The sequence below is a fragment of the Patiria miniata genome, unplaced genomic scaffold (assembly GCF_015706575.1).
Source record: "Patiria miniata isolate m_02_andy unplaced genomic scaffold, ASM1570657v1 HiC_scaffold_24, whole genome shotgun sequence".
NCBI classification, from domain to species: Eukaryota; Metazoa; Echinodermata; class Asteroidea; order Valvatida; family Asterinidae; genus Patiria; species Patiria miniata.
Genome location: NW_024037063.1, coordinates 6875491 through 6896391, shown reverse-complemented (window position 1 = coordinate 6896391; position 20901 = coordinate 6875491). Strand labels below are relative to the sequence as shown.

Sequence of the window (20901 nt, the reverse complement as noted above, 5' to 3'; positions counted from 1 at the left end):
CGGGTGGAGAAGATAAATTTTCGCTCACCTCGATAGTTCCTTGATTAAAGTTGGACTTACCCCGACGAACTCCAAAAGCTTGACTTCAGTATATTCCATAAACGTCATTCAGATCATTCGACAAAATTATGAGTTCACAAAAATTCCATGTGTCCATTCAGTTCAGTTCAGCACAAAATGAGCATTCAAAGGAATGCTTTGCGAAGTCCAGTTCAGTTCTATAAAACAAACGTTATGACAAGTTCTGTAGGCCTACAGCAAAGTTCAAGTCAGCCTTTCAATATGGGTGACGACGACGCAACATGTCTGCTTCGAAGCTTTGCAGTGACCCCGTACACGAGGCCGGTTTTCTGGTCGATTTGCGAGACTCCAAGCATCAAATTTGATGTTTTTTGCACCCATGAAGACTCCAGGGTATGGTGTACAAGTTTCCGCGTTGGAGGCTTGAAGCTGGACGGCAGACTCGGAGGTTAAAGTATCAAGTTGTGCTTGTGAAATTTGAGGAAATTTTTTGGTGACTGTCCAAAAATAGCGGGAAGACATTGCGAGCTGCCTGCGCCAGTACAGTGTCCGTTGACCCGGCCCCGTTCTCGGTAATTTTCCATTGCGTAATGATATGGAGGTGAAAAGTGTCATGTTTTATATCGTTGGCTGTTGCTCCGTACTGGTCTTTGCGCGGCCTTGGGCAGAAGTACTCAGTGTTTAATTCTCCGCATTCTAAATTTTTCCACTTATACATATAAAACATAATGCCAAAAATTACATCACATATGGAAATTGTCAATTACAGAAAAAGTAACAAATATGATGGAATAGTTTTCATTTCCAGATGGAGTAGCATCAGTTTCGGGAAATAATGCCCTATTTTTATAAGACGGGAGGGCGTTCCAGGAAGTATCCGTGACGTAGCACGCGTGGCTCGCGTGGCCGGTCTCTCATTGGTCAGAAGTATGTTGGTGACGTCTTCTCGTCAATCTAGCTAATTTGATTGGACGAAGGAGTCTGGTTAAAAAAATTGAGCAGGCGAAAATGGTGTACATTTGTGCCGCACAAGATTTTTAACCGATTTTCGGCTAGACTTGACAGACTGCTTAAAAAAAATTATATTTTTTACATTTTATTTCCTTGTTGCTTTTCAAAGAGAAAATCGTATATGTGAGTATAATTGTTTTTAATGTTTAGTGTAGGCTCATTCTGGGTGATTTAGCAGATTTTTGTTAGATCTAGCAGTAATTGTAAATATAAACTGTTGCATTGTGGGCCGGAGGGGGAGGGGGGTTGTGGCCCGGCCCCCTGATGCCGAAAGGGTTAACGTTAAAAAAACGTCGTGTGCCCGGCAGAAGGGGAACGCAACTTTATTGCGTCTAATGATACCGCCCACTGCTGTCCTGGCCCGCCCTCTATTGGTGAAGCACGAGGTTGGCCCTATGGAAGATGTTAAACTCCATACTTAACGTCAGTAAACACATTCGGTTTCTGTGATCTGGTACACGGTACCCTGTGGAGACATGTGCATAATAGGGAACACAAGATTGTATACGTCTCCACGGAGCAATTTCCATAGGTGAATACGTCTCCACAGGGTTATCACGCAATAGATATGGGTCATAGTTTACTCAAAAATTAGGAATTTCCAAGGTGTGTTGATCCATCACAAATTGAAGTACATTTGTATATTATCATAAGGGATATTAAGTCCGAATTTCAGCCCAGGAAATTAGTTCTGGTCAAAATAGGAGCATTTTGAAAGTAAACTCGAAAACTTGAGTACACGAGAACAAAGAAAGGACTCCACAGGGATACAAATTCCAGTATATATGTTATTGAAATGTTTATTATGACACCTGTCATCGGATAATATCGATATATCAAATAAATAAGATTACATAACACTACACAAAAAATTGTACATGTATATGAATTACTTGCACAAGTTTGAACAGACAACAGAGTAATATTGTATGCATAGAAAGAGTGTATAGCTTACGTGAACAACACAATTGCACGACATTTTACATCAAATTTCAGATTTAGATTTTTACACGAATGGAAGTACATTTACTTGTAAAGTTACATTTAAACTATATTTTAAATTAGACGGTATAATAACGATCAGCTTACAAAAGATTGAAATAAAACGTAAAATCATGCATCTTTATGAGTTTTGCATTAAAAAAAAGATTGCTCAGTTACAGCCTCTAGATCGTCAAAGAGTTCAGTTTAATTACAATAAAACAATGAGAGTTGTTCATTAAACGGCAAGTCAGTGTCTAAAGACAATTATTTTAAGCATCTCTTTCAAGTATATAGAGGCATTATTGGTGATCAGAACATTATATCGTGTCTTTTGCTCCGGTTAATAATTTATTAAATATCTTTTGATTTTCGCAACACGATGCTTAGCACGGACAGACATCTCGATATCTCATGATTTTCATTCGATTTTCAACGATTTGAGGTTTTTGGCCTCAATTTCTTCTATCGTGGATACCACAGATTCGTTTTTTTCCCCTTAAATTGATTATTTAACTAGTCATTCTTAAAACTATTTTGTCTTGATCACCAATTTCAACCATGATCTGAGAGAATAACCAATCTATCCCGCCGCAGTTACCTTCGTCTAGTAACTACAGGCAAGGCTATGCCGTACACATGAATTGCATTACGCGGTACCAGCCGCAAACATAGCATCTTTTTACATGTACCCCAAAGTCTAGTTCACTATGACCAAAAATAAAGTATAAAACGGGATAAATGTAATCCACTCAGGGGCGGATCCAGGAATTTTTGTAAGGGGGAGGGTTCAGGCCGGCCAGTTTTTTTTTTTATGTCCGATCGTTGCAGACAGGCGGAAATAGGTAATCTAGCACATAGTATACTGATGCACTTACAAATATAATTAGTTTTTTTTGTGTCGGGGGGGGGGGGGGGTCCGATCTCCAACCCCCTTCTGGATCCGCACCTGCCACTTTAATGCATGCGTACCCAAACCCCATGCTTTATCAAAGTCTTTAACATAGGCCTATACACGCAAGGATTAAAATGATTACTTATTTCCTTCGTTAATAGGACAATCTTTGACGAGATTAAAGCTCTAGGCAATCTTTAACCATAATTCAATTGAACCAATCCTGCAATGCATGTGATGTGATGAGATTACTCCTTCGTCTCATCAATGGGCTGAGGTTTCCCAGGTCATCTATGCACATGCGCACTCATGTATGACTGTATAGATGAAATCTGAGCACGGGTTACGGAGTCAATAGAATCTTCATATATGCAGCTCAATGGGCGCTTGAAATCGGGTAGAGCTGCGACGTCTTGAGACCCGGAAGCAGAACATCAAAACCCAGGGCAAGAAGATGGAGAGTCCTAGCAAACCAACACAGAGGAGGCTTATAGGAACCCATATACTGACTCGAAGGTTGCTATGGTAATATGCAAAGTGGTCAACCAGGAGGTAGATGCCTACCGAGGTCACGCCCAGTAGGAGGAGTAAGACGACGATGGAGGAGGCAATGGTGTTCTCTTCAGACGGCTGGAAAGATAAGAAAGAGTACAGCTTTGAAAGAGAGGCCAACTGGTTAGCATTACACAGCTTTGATGTCATCAAAGAATATTTGATGGTACAGACTCGCTTTGGATCCATCCAACATGGCGGATCCGTGCGGAGATTTTTGTTAAGATTATTAGGGTTTATCAGAGTTATCATATCCAATACACCTTTGGCTTTTAGACACTCCTTTGCAGAGGGTGGCGGAGGACACATTCAAAAGGCAGTGGCAATGACTCATGAGTATCACAGAGGACTATAATGAGACCAATCCTCAACGAGGGCGTTCTTTGCAAGGTGTCTATTACGTGCACACCTACTGAATATAGGTGGGGTAAGGGAGTGGTGATTTGAACCCCTGTTTAAGAACGGATCGCTTGAAATGAGTCCACACCTAATGTTAAATCGTCATACAAAGTGCAGCAAATATCATTACACGATAATCAGAATGACGCAATGATATCCAAGCAACAACAAAGCACGCAACATATCTCAGTGGTTTGTGTTTAATCTTTGTGCAAATACATGTACAATGAAACGAGATCAATTTTATCCTGGAAATGCGAGTCTAGGACATCGCGATTGCATTATGCGCGAATGGATGAAGCAATATTATGGGCAAACTAAATTTCACCGGCCATTTTGATGATATAATAAGCGAAATATATATTTGTCATGGCGTTATAAAAATGTGTTCCCAAAAAATAATTGGTATGAAAAGTAGTTCAAATTATGAACTCGGGGCACAGTGTCAATGGATGGTTTCTTATAGAAAGAGTGATTTATCAGCTTTCCTTTTGACTTGCACTCCTTCATTTTATGGGTGACTGGGCATCACTGATCAAAAGGGGGACAAACTATATCTGTTGGACTGTTTGTTTTTTTAGTATAGATGACCTGTCCAACCAATGCGGCGTCATTGTAGATTGTGCGTTGAGGGCCGCCCCCACGGCCCATAAGGATGCGCATTGTTAGACTGGACACCCCTCAAATAAATCAGACCAACTTGAAAAAGAAAGATTTGAACTTGTGCAATGAAATCCGTGGTGCTCTGTCGTCCATGACTGCAGGGTACCATTGAAGCGCTGGTAAACCTTCCTTTCGGACGCAACCTGACAGTGTTCAATTCATGATTTGATTTGAATATACCAGTCTATTACTGTTGGAAAGGCTTTATTTAAACCCCGACGAACTTGCACTGCCGTCCGATTCGGTGTCTTGTCTCATAAATCTAACCGGTACCTGACTTGGTCCCGGCGGGAAGGTTCTTCCCTCAGGGTCTCGTCGATTGTTGTCGATCACAAGTAGGTTGGGGTCATGAGACTCGCATCTCTGAAGCGGTTGACCGTATAAATTCGGGAGGGAACGTTTTTTTTTGGTCGATGCATAGTTTTTGGAAATGTATTAATGGAAAGAAGGGAAAATTTGCTTTGTTTTTAAGGGTCCACAAAATGAACTTTAAACTTGAGCATATTTGTAGCGAATATCCATATCTGTGAAATGTCTAAGATATGAAACATCCCTTTTTGGTAAAACTGTTTACAAAGTGCATTTTTAGTAAAGTGGGTCGGTTCCGTGAACTCAACAATTTCGTAATTCGACGCCAGGGAACGGTACAGAGGGGAATATTACTGCATGTCAACCATGATAAAAGATGGACAGGTAAAGCAATCAATTAATATCAGCATGCTGGGACAGGTTGTAGCCTACTAGAGCGCAGAGAACATTTCCCGTGCTCCCCTGTTTGGGAATGAGGGGAAGGGGGGGGGGGGGTGTTGTTTCGAAGATCTTTGTTCCATTACGCCCCCTTTGACCCATTTTTCTTTAAACTTTCAATATCACAAGACTACACGAATCAGGGTGACAACAAATTGGTGGTCGGGAGCATGTGTAAAATCTGTCAAGAATCAGCAATTTTCGATGTTTTTCTGAGTGTGCAATTTAATTTTGCTCTCCTTATCGACCAATTCGATTTTTTGCTTAGCGGGAAAACTACCTTTACTCGTTATTGGACATCTGCGAATAAAAATCAGTTCGAAATATAAAAGGCTTTGTTTGGTTATTTTTCGCCACTAAAAGGTCAGCCAAAGTAATAATTGACCAGTCGTAATTAACTCGAATTTTGTAAAATGAAATTATTTCACAACTAAACCTCGAGAATTGTTTTGTATGGATTGATGCGAGTATTGTATTGTATATAAAACAGGGGAAAAAAAAGATTTCAGAAAGAAACTCGAAAACAGCAGTGGGAGACAATTTTAATGACAGGTTTTTTTTTTTTACACCTTTTGTCCCCTTGGCAACACAGCATGAATGTTTCATGACATGGTGAAGGGTGCATACCTATGTTCCCAATACCGATGTTCCCCGAAATTCCTATCCTATAACCCTAACCCTAACCCTAATCCTAAGGATTTTGGTGAACATCGGTAGTGGGGAACATCGGTATTGGGGAACATTGGGTAGACCCCATCGTGAATCCGTCGGGTATTTCCCCCTTGATACCTTGATACTTACGCTAAAGTACGAGCCTTGCATAATCTTCTTGTCGTAAGGCTTCCGACAAATCTCACAATCCTCCGCTCCTTTCATCAGGATCCACTTCGACAGACATCGCCGATGGACGAACTTGGAAGATCCCGAACAGCCGCAGGGCGACACCAATTTGTACGGTGCTTTGAGATAAAACAAGAAATCATTCACACAAAGAATGAAAAAAAAACGCAGTTCGGGTTCGCGATGTAACTGCAAGGCATTTTGATGTCGCGGGTGAGAACCCCACAACTGCAACTGTGGGAAATCTGATTTTGCATAAACAACAAGGAACCTTCAGATATGGAGATTGGACACTCTTCAAAATGGAAGGGAGCTTTACCATCCGAAATCAGTAAAATTTTAGAAGGGCACTGACATTTTTACGAGAATAGTCACCGACATTTTCACGAATATCTCGTTCAATGTGTAATTTTTCAGTCGATACAACGAAATTATTCTTTAAAAAACCCATGAGTTCTCGTTCCTATCCGGTTTTTTCCCCTACCCGCCCCCTTTTCTGTTTTTGTTGTAGCACATTTGCAATGCATTTATATTTGTTTTCAGCAAAATTGTATATGCAAGTTCAAAATCTACTAGGATGACAGCTACTTTGGACACAAAAATATCAGCAAAAGAGTCGAGAAAATGGAAGAATCCATCCGCCATCTTGGAAAATCCGCCATCTTGAGAAAAAAAATGGTCGCCTCCTCCCGTTTTTTTCTCAAAAAACCCGGAGGAGAATTTTTATTTTTACTTGGTTTAAGTTTCACTTTTTGCACCCTGGCTTTCAATTGATGTTTTATTACTGTATTATCCTCAACACGTTTGTTCATCGCACGCACCTTTACTATCCTGGCAAATTCTACAAGTGGGCGTGTCTAGAGACAAAATTGACAGTTGTGTCTTGCAGCTGAAGGTGGGCGAGGACGGGGCTCTGGGAGTCGATTCCGACTCATCGATTATGACGGTTACCAGCCGACTGGGATCTGCTGGAGTCGAGGGAGTCGATGACGAACAGCACGGCTCACTATCTGTGTAACCTTCATTCTGTATTATAGGGAAAATAAATCAGATATGAAGGGAGGAAGATTTTATATTTATAGTTACTTTATTTCTCAGGATAACTGTCTTCTACTTAGAAAAAAATTAAAGGACAACAACAGAAAACAAGAAGAACAGCTCTCGAAGGATCGTCCAAAGAGACAAAGACTCTGTTGAGGGGCTCACCTGAAGGTTAACAAAACAAATTGATTTAAATAAAACAAATTAGCAAAAAAATTAAGAACAATAAAACTAAAGCAAATCAAATATCGATACTTAAAACCCGATTTTAACAGTTAGAAGTCAGAGGCCTTCGCCTTACCTCTAAATACCTTCATTATAAAATTCAATTCCACGTTGCAATAATGACGTTCACGTTAATTGTGCCTTTTTATGTTAAGTAGAACTTAATATAGGCTATAAACTGATAACGCACTATTCCAATACACAATTACACGTGCTCAAATAAGCGATCGATCATCGAATATTTGAACAACATTTTCGATTCGAGTACAATACAACAATACAATTAGGCATTTATAAAGCGCCCTTCAAGGAACACAGCGCTGGTATCAGGAGTGTTTCATAATTATAAACACGCGTATATCATTGCTACCCAAGGAAATTTATATTTCCATCGTCCAAGCGCCACGCCTCGGAACAATTTGTTAGGTGTTGGGTTGAAGTACTTTGTCGCCGTATTCCCCAGAGGGCAGCAATCATCGTACTGCAATCAATGCCGGGCAGTGATTGGATTATTATCCCGTGGTAAATTAAATAAGTTTGATTCAACAGATCCAAAAGGCCAAACAAACCACACAGTAATCACTGCAGTACACGGTGAATGAACCATGGAGGCTAGAGGCACCCCAACAATCGACTAATGAAAACTGTCGCTACAAAAAAAAAGACAGAGGGACTGACGGACAGCCCAGCCCACAGAAAGACAGTCCAGAGACATGTTCGGAAGTTCGGATGGACAAACAAACACAAAATCTATACGTCCATGATCGATAATTATTGTGCCAGTAATAACATTGTATTTTGCGACAAGATGCAATAAAACACGAGATCATGGGTGTAACAGGATTTTTTTCTAGAGGGGGCAAAGCACGTCCCCCCCCCCCCAATCCCTTTATTTTCAAGCATTTTCCAGATAGTTTTTTTTTTCGAGGGTGGGCAGGGATGTTTGCTACCCCAACCCATTATTAACAACAATATGATTTCGCGCCTCTTTTTTGTCTCTTTTTTTTGGCTTGTCGGGGGGGGGGGGGGGGCAAACGCATGAGACATTATTGGTTTGCTACTTTCTCCGTAGAGAGTTTGAGACGCGTGTGTATCGCGGGGGATCATGGAGGGGGGGGGGGGTGTTAAGTGAAACGGGAAAATGGTTGGTTTTGTTGAGGATACCCAACGTTCATGTTGATCCGACCGGAGAATTGGGGCCTTAAATTCCCCAAAAAGTCCACCATGAGCGGCTACAGCACTGTTCGTATAATACACAGAATGCTGCATGCAAGTTCACACGATACCTTAATTCCATTATTTACCTATCCAACTCCAACCTCTGAAGGAGTCAAATTAAACATGTCATTGTTCCGAAAATAACAATGCTTCGTTATTGTTCCGAAAAATGCAATGGACCGTTTGTGAACAATAACAATATCAAATCTAGAACAGACCTATTTTTTTCAACTAGCCTTGAAATATTATGGTCTATAGGGCCTACGTAAGTCTCAGTTCTTGTGTCTTTGACAAAAGCACCCCGACACCATGACTCGCTCACTGTCGTAAACCCTGAACTGAAGAAGAGTCCGCGAACAATAAAAAAAAAATCTGCTTTGTATTGTTTAGGATGGCCCTGAGATAAGAAATAAACTGTCTGTCTGATTTGTTGAATGTTTATCTTCACTGATGGGCAATCGATAATGTACAATGTATTTCGAAAACCTATATCGTCAAACAAAGATCATGAATGGGAGGGGGAAGTAAGTTTGTATACTACATCAAGAATAATATGCCCGATACCAAGCAAGTGAAAGGTTTGCACAAACGAAGCACGTTTTTCCTTGAATAAATTGGTGATTCTGCGTCATTTTGTCAACTTATACATGTCATTGTTGCACATGGATCCAGACTAATTCGAGGAACGTCACTTTAAAACTCGAACCACCTAACTAACCTTCTTGCCAAATACGACTCAAATAAGAAAGAGAACTTCAAGGATAATATTTGTAAAATTCAAGGGTTTCTCTTGCATCATTATTGTGCCAGTCACGTACGCCACGTAACACTTGTCTTGATTCTGCCTCACACTCACAGCATCTTGAAAGAAATTGATGAATAACTTCGAGGTTTTTTTTTTAGATCGTTCCTGCATGTCATATAGACCTTCCCGACCATAGAGCCAGACTGATCGTGGCTTCTTTAAAGTTACGTCCCCGTGCTCTTCAACAAATTCGATTTCCCTTCTATTAATAAATGTTCTAACTTGAATGTGTTATTCCACCCCCAGAACTCCTTTTTTGCTTTTTGGACGCCTCTGGAAAACGGTTTTGTTATGGGCAAAAACAGAGTATTGTCTGACAGCGAATAAATTGAAATTGTAAAGAAATGATTCAGTTACTAAACACAGGGAAATATTTGGCGGTCGATGCCTCATTAGAAAATAGCAATTTAGAAAAGGAATCTAAATTTTCAAGAAAAAATCTCAAAAATATCACAGGGAATGCAACGAGTGCACCGCTGCAGGATTTAATTATCCCCGTAGAGACTAGTTAATTGCGCACAGTCTTTCCATATGGATATGGCTGGGTATAGAAACATATCAATGTCACCGCAAAGACTCGACGAAGAAATGGATATGTAACGTGACAAGGCAAATACTCCCGAAGGAATTGAGATCCGAAAGGGTAAGAGAATTAGGTCAGTAGCAAGCCGTGTATAATAAATCGGGCCAACTAAGCCGAGACATGCGAATTTGGCCAAGACAGGGAGGGTATACGCTTCAAAGTCCAGTGTAGTGCTAAAATTTGACTTGAAATATACGGACTCATCGGTAATATTGGGAATGCATAGGCCAAATAAAAAAAAAATATGTTTAGCGTCCTGTGTTTTTGAAAAAAAGGAAGGAGGAGGCCCTTTTTTTGTTCCAAATTGGCCGCCCGACCCATTTTCCAAAACGACCGGCCGGGCTATTTGTCAAGATGGCCGCCAGCTTTTTTTTTAAATGGCCGCCACTTGGACTCAGGGAATGACATACCAGCTTTATATAGGCTAGATGCAACAGAAAAAGAGGCCAAAATGATGACACTGTTTAAAATTTATCAGTTTTCGGGGTTTTTTTTAATTTAAAATAAAAAATGAAAGTGAGGCTTAGCACGCATAAATATAGTCTGTCGCCATCCTATTCAACATTTACAATTTATAAAATACCTTCAGGGAACACGACCAACATGGCTTCCTCATGAATATCTAATGGCACTGTGACCTTGCAAAGCATTGACACTGTACTCGCACCACAAATGAAAGTTCCAGGACCATTGCAAAGCAAATTTCACAGGAAAATATTTATTATTGTTTCACCAAGTTTAACAATTCAGTTCCTTATTTCAAGCAGTTAGCGGATGTGACGATTCGTCGATGACTTTTCATTTCCAAATTACGTGTGCATATACTGCAGTGGAAATGAACTTCACTTAATATATTGTGCCGACCGTTATAAAAATTACACACGACAAAGCGATATTAATGATGGTGTGCCATTTTAACACTGTTTGTTAAGGGAACAGTTGCTTTTTGTGCATTTTTATTTCGTTTGAAGCAATAAAATTGCTCAAAATTTTAGGAAGGCTTCATAACAACTAACCTGATGAATTTTAAGTTCCATAGAAAACAAAGAAATCTGTGCATGAGTTTTTGGCCTCGTAAGTGGATTCTCTTCCGATTTAAAATGTGGTGTTTCATGTTTCGAACCGCACACTCTCTTGTGTACGATCCCACAATTAGCATTTGGCGCACGGTTCCCATGCAGATGGTGTATGTAGGCCTGTGTGACGTCGACGTCCCATTGAATGCATATAATTAGCAGCATTTAACTTAAGGGGCCATGCAATGACAATTTTTTGTAATGCAGTCTTTTATAATGCACATTTGTGTCCCATTTGACCTTATTTTCAATCATCGTTTTGCCATCTTCAAGGGTATTTTGGTGCCTTTTTGGTTTTTATGCTAATGTAAATTTCCATATTCATGAGCAAAACTGTGAAGTCATTTCAGGCAGAAACCTCAATGTTTGAGCTATTTCAGCACCAAAAGTTGCCAGAATTTTGGATGTTTGCTGTATCAAAGTTTCGTTTGTTTGGTGATTCGTTGTTGTGTCAGTACATGGCAGTAAGCCAATGAGCAAACTTTTCTCACAACTGTTTTAAATGAGCCACAGGTTGAACAGAAAACCCCTAAACTGAACAGGGTCTTCCTGGAATGACATCACAGCAACAGCGCCCTCAGTTGTCAGGAGTGCAAAAAAAGCACTTTTCACTCAAATTATCCAAAAAGGGATGTTAAGTTGTTTTCATACATTTTAAGAGTATAGAAAGTTGCACAGAATATGTTGCTAAGAAATATTCATGGCATGCCCCTTTAACGACGGTCGTCAAATGATATTAAGAAATTGTGTCCACACGCACCAAAAGTAGGAACATTTTTTTTGAAATTTAAGAGGAAGTCAAAGTTAATTCAATTCAGACAAATCACAAACCAGAAATCAGAAAAAAAATCCCCGGGAGAAATTTGCGTTTTTGTAGGGGGGGGGGGATTATACCGTTGAATGTCTCTCTACTGCGGCCAATTTACTATCTCAGGACCGATCGATATGCCGACACCTGTAACTCCATTCACGACATAATCAATATGATGCAATTATCGTAGCAACACATGGTTTAATAGGAGGTGTAATTGTGAGATGAAATCCACACAATTTATTTATTTATTCCATTTCTCTACCCAGGGTATGCCCAAACAGTTTAAAACTGGTTTCCATTGGGTCCCTGCATACTATTGCAAATTATTAGATAATGTTAAGCAAAGCAAAACTCATAAGCTAAAGTGCATTGGTAAAACCATGGACCACGAACATCTACCGTTGAAAGATATACAGTATAAAACATTTGCAGTGAAATCGGATATACAGTGCAAAGCATTTTACGCTTATATTTTGGATTTTATAGGAATATTTATGTGTAGGCATCAGCCTTTGTAACTGTGAGACCACATCCTACCGTGTTCCTTTTCCAGTGAGCGTTATGGGCCCTTTTGAATGCTAATACAGTTTTGGCCATGGTCAATGTGGAGTTAAACCCTGTGGAATGATCCTTTGCACGGTGCTGGGTTGTTTCGGCCATTCGATTATATTACATTATTTTTTTAGAGCCTATTATAGTGGGTAACGACTAACGATGCCACTATCTTTTGTTTTAAGCGAGACCTCGTTTTCGTTTTAGTAAAGAGATTCGGTGCAAAGATTGAAGAGGTATAAGCGAGATACTCGTTTAATGATCCAAGCATGATTCATGCACTGGTGAGCGCCACACAAAATGAACACATTGCAACTAGCCTTGAACTGCGGATAAACATCGTCGTTAATCTTTATCGCTGCAAAGTTAATGAGTGAGAGATAAACATCATACTGCCCTGTTGATTTTCAAGGGCAGCCTGATCTGATGTACAGGCTATGCTTAGCGTTGTACATGTAGTTGAGGCGGGGGGGGGTGCCAGTTGATAGGCCTATATAGCCAAGGCAGCAAACCAGTCGTTTAGTTGTAAATTTACTGAAGATGGCAATTCGATAAGGGAAAACAAAACATCATTTTATCCTAGCCGAAACATGTCAATATTGACACTTAAGACAGACCGCCAGCATTGTTTTGACCGTTGTAAATTATTGCCCTCAAGGGCCTCAAAATGGGTATTATCAGAACAACCACGTACGACACCAAGCCGGCTCAATCAGATTGTGGATGCATGCATAACATTAATTTAAACTCGCCCATGAAAAAGAATTCCACTGAGATTTAATTAAAAACATCTCTGAGTTCGTTTTATCTGTAAGATCGTTATGATGATAACGGTAAACCTTCAACCGCATACCAATGTTCAAGGCAATTAAAAACGTCACCTAGTATCCCCCGTAAACATGACTTTTATCATAACCATTAAAAACGGCCAGACATCTGTATATGACCCAGTCAACAAGTAATAAACATAAACAGCAATAATAGGACAGCTGCAATGATCATCAGCATGTCTCCTCCAGAAATATGTAGGAACCAATCGACCAGAGTTCCCTATTATGAAGTCGAGGGATGGAAATAATATTTAACAATAAAACAGGAAACATCAATACTTCCAGTTCCACACAGCCCACCCTGGCCCAGACATTAATTTTAACTGCTAACATAAAAACTAATACTGTCTTGACTGGCAGAGTGAAAAAGACATAAAATATCCCTGTTCCCAAAATTCATTTTACCGTGAATAATTGTGTCAAAACCAAAAAACGAAAGAAAAAAAACCCGTGTGGTAGAGAAAAAATAAATATGCTCATATTGTTTACCGTTCTTGTTAACCCATGCAATAAACTGCTCTTTCACGGCACAGTACAGTTCGTGCATTTCTCATAAATATTTTTTTCTCTAGTTATTGCTGGTATGTGGGTCTACTAGTGCATGGCATAGATCGATATGGACCGGCACGACGCAACCACGGCGGGTCAAATTCCACCCGCATAATGTGCTTGCAACCGAGCACACAATAATTAGTCCATGGGTTTTTTTTAATTCAGAAATTCATGTATTCACTGTATAGGTCTATATAATCACGCTGAAAATATTGGTTTCGAAACCTATTTGACTAAAACATGCAAACGAAACATATATATCGTATATATGCAGAAATGTTTATGACGACATAATAACAGAAGTGAAAGCGACTTTGATGTGGTCTTTTCCCGCAGTTTGCATATCGCCATCTCGCCTCATGTGTATTTTAATAACTAAATATGGTAAAATAAAAATATTCTGGTTGATCTGAAAATGAAAATGCCTCTCTTCCTCTATTACGGACGTTTACAACGACCCAGATACAACCAATACAATATGCAAGCAGGATTCAAACAAGTTTTAATACAATTAGGAAATAAACAAAATAGCCAATAAATTCACAAAATCTTTACGTACCTGGTAGCAATTTTCCTCTGTGTTGGCCATTGTTGCCGGATGGAATTGATTTTTATTAGCACAATACGCAAAAGGACGGCGGCACTGCCTGAACTAAAGATCGCATTGAAAGGAATATCACCGTTGATGTTGACGTTGGCTACTCCTTTTGTATGGTCGCTTCCAGTTTATTGTGAACAGAAATCCCGCTGATATATAAATATAGAATTGCTTTGTGTCCTTCGATGGCACGAAGATGAAGCATGGATGAAGTACATCACCAAATGCACGAGTGATGCTGGATCACTGGGATCACGTACGTCTTATACGTTTAATTGTCCGGGGCGGCCTTGAAGGGTATCGCAAGAGGAAATAAATGAACTGATGACGACTGTAGGGTTGTAATTAAAGGCTTTTAATTGAGACCATCATCAATTGACTGTGAATTGGTTCACCCATCTCGAATCACTCGCCACAAGGACCCGAACGGTGTTGATTATTGCCCGCATCGGCAAATGTTGTTTCACCAATGACCCACGTTGAAATGTTTCCAGCAAAACAACAGATGAACACACATGTTTACGACCGACCAGCTGATTGAGGCTGTGTGCCGGTCTTTGATAACGAGACAGGCAGGATGTCGCAGACAAAGGAACACGATCCGTCGGGGATTTATGCCGAACAAACAAACACATGTGCCGCACTGATTGTACTGAGCGTGCGCAGTGAAGACTGTCTAATATGCTAATTGCGTGACGAAATGAAGAAAAAATGGCGGCGCCCATGGTTGCGTTAACTCGCCTTGCTTCAGTCATGCTTCAGTTAAGTTGCCGTCATACGACGCACAGAAATGACTAGGTAAACATGGTAAATATATATTTTGAAGAGTTTTGTCTCAGCTTCGTTTCGCTCATGAGTTGATATTTGTCTGGAGGAAGGAAAAGTCGATTGCCATTTTCTTGGCAATATTTTTGGCCCGGTCCAGTTTCCGGACACTTTTCATGCTTTTTGACTTCAGCCTAGTATTTTTAGTAATTATAAATTTTAAATGGCGGAGGATAATAAAAAAGCATTCCAAAGTTGGAGCATGTTGCTTCATTTGCTTGATAATAAATACGGTAAAAAAACCTTGTTCCATGACAAGTTTTAACTGTCTCTTTCATTTTTACGGCACATTCAGATTCACATTAAAAAAAGTTGTCAAAAATTAACACAATGTAGCTTGAGTAACTCCAGCTGACATGCTCATATTCATTCACATGAACATGTCAGCTGGAGTTACTCAAGCTAAACACAATGATGAATGAATTGCTTTTGAGTGAACCATGGAGGAATAAGAACACATGTTCTTATTCCTCCATGAGTGAACTCGTACTAGTCGTGCCTTAATGGACAACTCGTACCTTAGTCAACTCGTACCTTGGACATCTCATACCTTGAGTTAAGACATCGGAAAGACCGAATTATTTTTTTTCATTTGTACTTTTGTAGGAATTCTTGTGCGATATGATCTGAAGCATCTCAGCTAAGCAGCAGCATTACTTACCACACAATGGATGATCTTTGCAGACCAGCCCTCTTTGTTCCTATGCACAGGAGGGGCTCTGATGAAGAGGTCGACATGTCACGACCCCCGACATCAGCTGAGGAATATCTCCGCAGAGTCAGGTTTGCATTTGGAGAAAAGCTTAAAAAATATGCAGTGGCTATCGTTACGGCAGCCGTAACGCGATTTGCAACTGCCATCGTTACGGAGCGGTCTGGTTCACCTGATTCAACGTCATGATCTTTGGCTGTTGGAACCAGACTATCAACAGTCATAATCTTTGGCTGTTGGAACCAGACTATCAACCAAATAGTTCTCAGACTTTATTTCCCTTTAACAAAAAATCCTCCAAAATCACTGATTTCAAAGAAGAAAATGAAATTTACTCAAATTAAAAAACATTTTGAATAAAAACATTGGCTAAAAGTTGAGAAAACTATTCAAATAGTAGCTGAACGTTTAACCAACATAGCTACTGAAATGCTGTGGTTTGAGGGGCAGTTGTGTATGTGATATAGATACGCAGTGCCTAAAGATAGCAGTTGAAAATTGCGTTACGGCTGCCGTAACGATAGCCACTTTGTAAAAATAATAGACCCCCTGTATATGACATTACTCCTGAGAGTATAAATGTGTCATAGAGCCACACAGCGATGCTCGCTAAATTTCCTGAAAAGTTGTGTTTCCTTAATTAAAAATCTAGACTGCTTTTCACTTCATATTCACTCTAAAAGTCACTTACTGGTTTGTAATCAAGAAAAATCGAAATCCGTACCTCTAGACTTGGTGTTATCTTGTTATTTCTAGGAGAAATTTGGAGAGCGTTTGTCAGAAATGCAAGTCACCCTTTTAATTTTTACTGGTTATTAATGGAGTAAGTACCGTCAATAGTGAATATCATGACATCAAGACACCGCATTCTTTCCAACTGGTACGCCTATACACATCCATGTACGTTATGTAATATAAGTTTGTTGAATATTTCCCAAACTGTATTTTTTTTCAAGCCATGCATATTTCTTTTTAACTTTTATGTTTGAACTGATGTGTCTTTATAATTCTGCAAATGAATGACAATTTGTAAACCTATTTTGTTTTCATAGATTGGAAGCCCAGAGTTGTCCAAGCACTGTTGTTGCCGACGTGGACCGAGATGTGTTCAGAGGAAAGCAGACGATCATGTTTTCAAACGTAAGAATTGTAATCCAGAGGCAGTGCTTGTTAAATACTTGAAGTACCTGTTGCAAAGATTTCAGCATTGAAAACTTGGGCATTATTAACTAGATTCCAAAGTGATTATCTGGATTCCAAAGGCTAGTGCATGAAATTTGCGTCAGTGTGAACTAGATACGAGTCAAGACATCACGCGTGCGTAATTTCCGGAGTATAGTAGATAGTGCCCGATCGGGCAAAATACTCAAAAATTTTGACTGGATACAGCGCTCTCTCAAAATCTCAAACTCAAGAGCTGAATCTAGGGAACTAAAATCATTCCTTTAATTGTTGAATTGCTTATAGTTGAATTGATTATGAGTTAATTGATGAATTAAAACAGTTCAATTATAAACCCTCTTATTTTATATTTTGGACAGAGGTGTGTTATAAAACACATATGGACTGGCATAATTCGGTCACTAGTGCACGTCTCTGCCCCCATCGGGCCTGTGAGTGACCTGAAGAGGGTCCTATATCCCTGGGCCTTTGGCCTCCAGAAATAGGATCCTCTTCTGGTCACTCACAGTCCCTCGGGGTGCATAGACGTGCACTAGTGACCTCATTGCCAGTCTATATGTGTAATGATACCATGTAGCCAGGGATCACGCCCAAAGTCACAATGCTAGCAACAGCAATACTGCAAACCTGGTAAATAGCAAGCAGGGATCACTCAAAGATGACACATCTTTTTATTTCAAGTCTTCCAATAAACCACAAACTTGCTACTTATACTTTTTAAATTTTATTTTAGTCCACAGGATTCAGTCCCGCCCCCTCTGGTTACGCCCCGGCTATTGAGTGGCAAAGATACCAGGCAGCGTCATTCTCTGAGCTGAGGCAGAAACTAGGACATCATAGGTCAAAGGTCGCAAGCCAGCCTAAGAGTGGCAGACCTACACTGGTAAGTGAATCTTACTTGGCCCTTTAAATCTTGTCTTCTCAAAACCTTCAGTATCATCAGGAGGATTGAAACAGTGGCATAACTAGGGTCCAATTTGCAGGGGCACTTGTGGGAGGGTTGCCTTATTTTCTGGTGGTGGGGAGCACTCAGTGGTAGGATTTTTTATTTTATCAAACCAGGAACATAGTCAACATAGGCATGCAAGTTTTCCTCGTATTCGCTGATTTCCTTGTTTTTTACTTCTCATGAATGCCATTACAAATAGAAAAACACTGTACAAAGTCTTGTGTGGTTATTTGGAGTTTCCTCTTTTTTAACTTCAGTTGCCTGCCTGTCAACACTGTTTGCTCACGTTTTTAGACCATGAAATGTCATGGTAAAGTCTCAGGTTATTTAACTTCAAAAAGATTCTGGACATTCAAGGAAATAATTCTAGATGCTTGTTTTTTGTTATTTTCATCTAATGATGAAATAAATAATTGTGTACATAAGTTTCTAACCCCGTTCTTATTTTATGCAGCCAAGATTACAAGAACAGGGAGGCTGGTGCATCTTCTGTTTTGGTGATGACTTCTGGCGGAGGTTGCGCTCACGTAGAGGAGAACGAACAACAGAAGAAGAACAAGAAAACAGTGACGCCATAGCAACGCAGGAAGCAGGAATACATAAAGGTGTCCCTCCGCTACTCAGCATTGTCTCTGCAATGGAACAGGTATACAACGTTTACTGATGTCAGTTGCCCGATTCGTTATAATGCCCACTGCACAAATGTGGGCAACTGTAAGTGCACCTCAAGACACTAAAACCTCTGTCACTGGTCACACATATACATGTATGTGTGATATTTAAGCCTTAGGCCAAAGAAAAAAAGTCTCCGGTTTCTGGTATGGAGCTTGCCCCAAAAGTGGTGCGGCGACCGTTTTTTTTTTTTCCTACTTTTTTTCTTCTTCAAATGTCAGGTCAGCTGATGTTGCAGATGATGCTTCTATCCCCTTAAAACTCTGTGACTTGTCAACACATCATGGCACAGGCTTAATAGATCGGGCTTTGTGTCCTACAGTTTATATTCTTAAGTCAGAGTCCATAGCAACATTTTAGAATGTTTTATATTTGCCTATGAGGTATATTAATTGTATTTTGTTCGGTTGCTGTTTTTTTCCTCTAACATGCAAGTTGCTTAAGGCACGTAGGCACATTTGCAATTGCCTTGAAATGTACCCACCGATTTAACAAGAAAATCCTTGCCCAAAGTGAAGACACGACTGGTACCACACACCCAGTGAAATTATTCTACCTGACATGGTATCATTCGGAAGAAAAAAAAAATAAGTGGTTAAAGAAAATGTGCCAGTGGGCACAGTTTGTTACTCGCGTAACGAGACCCCCCAAAAATTGTGCATACGTTTTCTCTGTTTTCTCAAAGTGTATGGTATCCACTGAGCTGAAACTTCAACAAGTTTAGTTGTTAAACACCCTTCTTACGATTTGGAGTAAATTTTTGTTTCAAACCGAACAACAAAATCTACATGAAATTGGGCCCTGATCTCAAATTCTCAATCCACTTGTTTTTTTTTGTATCTGACTTACAGCCAATGGTCTACCAGCTATTAGAGTACCACATCGAGTGGCTGAACCATCTCGGCTTCAGTATCTCTCAGGGATGTTGGCTCTTTGCTCTCATAGCTTGTCTTGAGAAACCTCTTCTCCCTGAGGCTGCATCCATGCTACGGACCTTGGCTCGGCAGTGCTCGGCACTACGCGCGTCACTGGTAAGCTTGCCAGACAAGTACACACTATAGTCAATGATTGGGGATACCTCGCTGAACCTGTCAGCTACAGAAATTTTTGACAAATTTCTGAGCTATCAATTGCCCATTCGTCTGCAAGACCAATTAACAATCTGGGCCCCAAATCTCTGTAAACTCACTGAGCCCCAAATCTCTGTAAACTCACTGAGAGCTCATAACCTGTTACTTTTTGTTCTCTTACAAGGTTTTGTTCTTGTTACTTTCTTCAGGAAACATCGGAGGACCAACGCTTGGCACCTCTCAATCTTCTGATCTGCTTGGTAGCGAGGTATTTTGACCAATCGGACTTGGCCGACAATGGATGAACGTTTAATCCTCATGACTTTGATATATAAAACTGTGTGGATGGAGTTCCTATTTGCCTGAGCTGTTTGACCAAGCGTAGTCCCTGTATCGTCACGCAGCATCCCAGCACTGTGTGGATTCACCATGGAGTAAATACAGTGTGGTACAATGTCATACAATTGCCAATGGGTTATTACGCTAACAGTATTGTCTAGCTGTGACGACTGGCAAATCACGTCACCAACACAAAGGAGCAACACCTTGCTATATCAACACAGTGCAATGGAATTAAATTTGAACCTTTCTGTTGATGAGCAAGTATCGTGTGTTACACGTACATCGTTACACCAAAGGATATCTTTTTGACTTGGTTTTGTTTAATATTCATCGTGAGGCATTGGAAGGCCATGTTGTAGAAAAGCAGCTTTGAGAATGCACAATAATAATTTATGTGTCATAAAGTGTCTTTTTGGGGTTGTTATTTAGACATGATGCTGTCCGTGGAAGATTTCAGAGTGGCAGGGCCGTAGGTTTTGGGTTGTGTGAACTTGCAGGATTCTTTTGGAGCTTTATAGCTCCTTTTCTACAAAGGTTTTGGGTTGTGTGAACGTCCGCCCCCAACCCCTTGCCTCAACCACCCCCTCCCCCAACCAATCCCAAACCACACCCTCAACCACCCCTTCACCCAACCACGCCCTCCCCTAACCACTCCCCCAACTGCACCCCCAACTGTTCCCCCAACCACACCCCAACCACACCCCAACCACTCCCCCAACCACCCTCCAACCACCACCCCGCCCCTA

General features: G+C 40.3%; 2 protein-coding genes across 3 annotated transcripts; one reads left to right on the top strand and one right to left on the bottom strand.

The window, feature by feature from the left end:
* Positions 1-1806: 1806 nt before the first annotated feature.
* Positions 1807-14989, bottom strand: LOC119731551 (E3 ubiquitin-protein ligase MARCHF3-like). The gene is made up of 4 exons (XM_038204729.1): positions 14365-14989; positions 6931-7135; positions 6071-6228; positions 1807-3538 (listed from the first exon to the last, which is right to left on the bottom strand). Exons 1-4 carry the CDS (start codon positions 14392-14394, stop codon positions 3272-3274), a joined length of 660 nt encoding a protein of 219 aa, XP_038060657.1. The 5' UTR covers positions 14395-14989; the 3' UTR covers positions 1807-3271.
* A 94-nt stretch (positions 14990-15083) lies between these two features.
* LOC119731550 (gem-associated protein 2-like) lies at positions 15084-20537 on the top strand. Of its 2 annotated transcripts, none has more exons than XM_038204727.1 (7): positions 15084-15201; positions 15835-16011; positions 16993-17080; positions 17856-18005; positions 18526-18717; positions 19595-19774; positions 20023-20537. In XM_038204727.1, exons 2-7 carry the CDS (start codon positions 15896-15898, stop codon positions 20116-20118), a joined length of 822 nt encoding a protein of 273 aa, XP_038060655.1. In that variant the 5' UTR covers positions 15084-15201; positions 15835-15895; the 3' UTR covers positions 20119-20537. The 2 variants fall into 2 exon arrangements, with proteins under 2 accessions (XP_038060655.1, XP_038060656.1); XM_038204728.1 differs by having other exon boundaries at positions 15098-15210.
* The last annotated feature ends 364 nt before the right edge of the window (positions 20538-20901 follow it).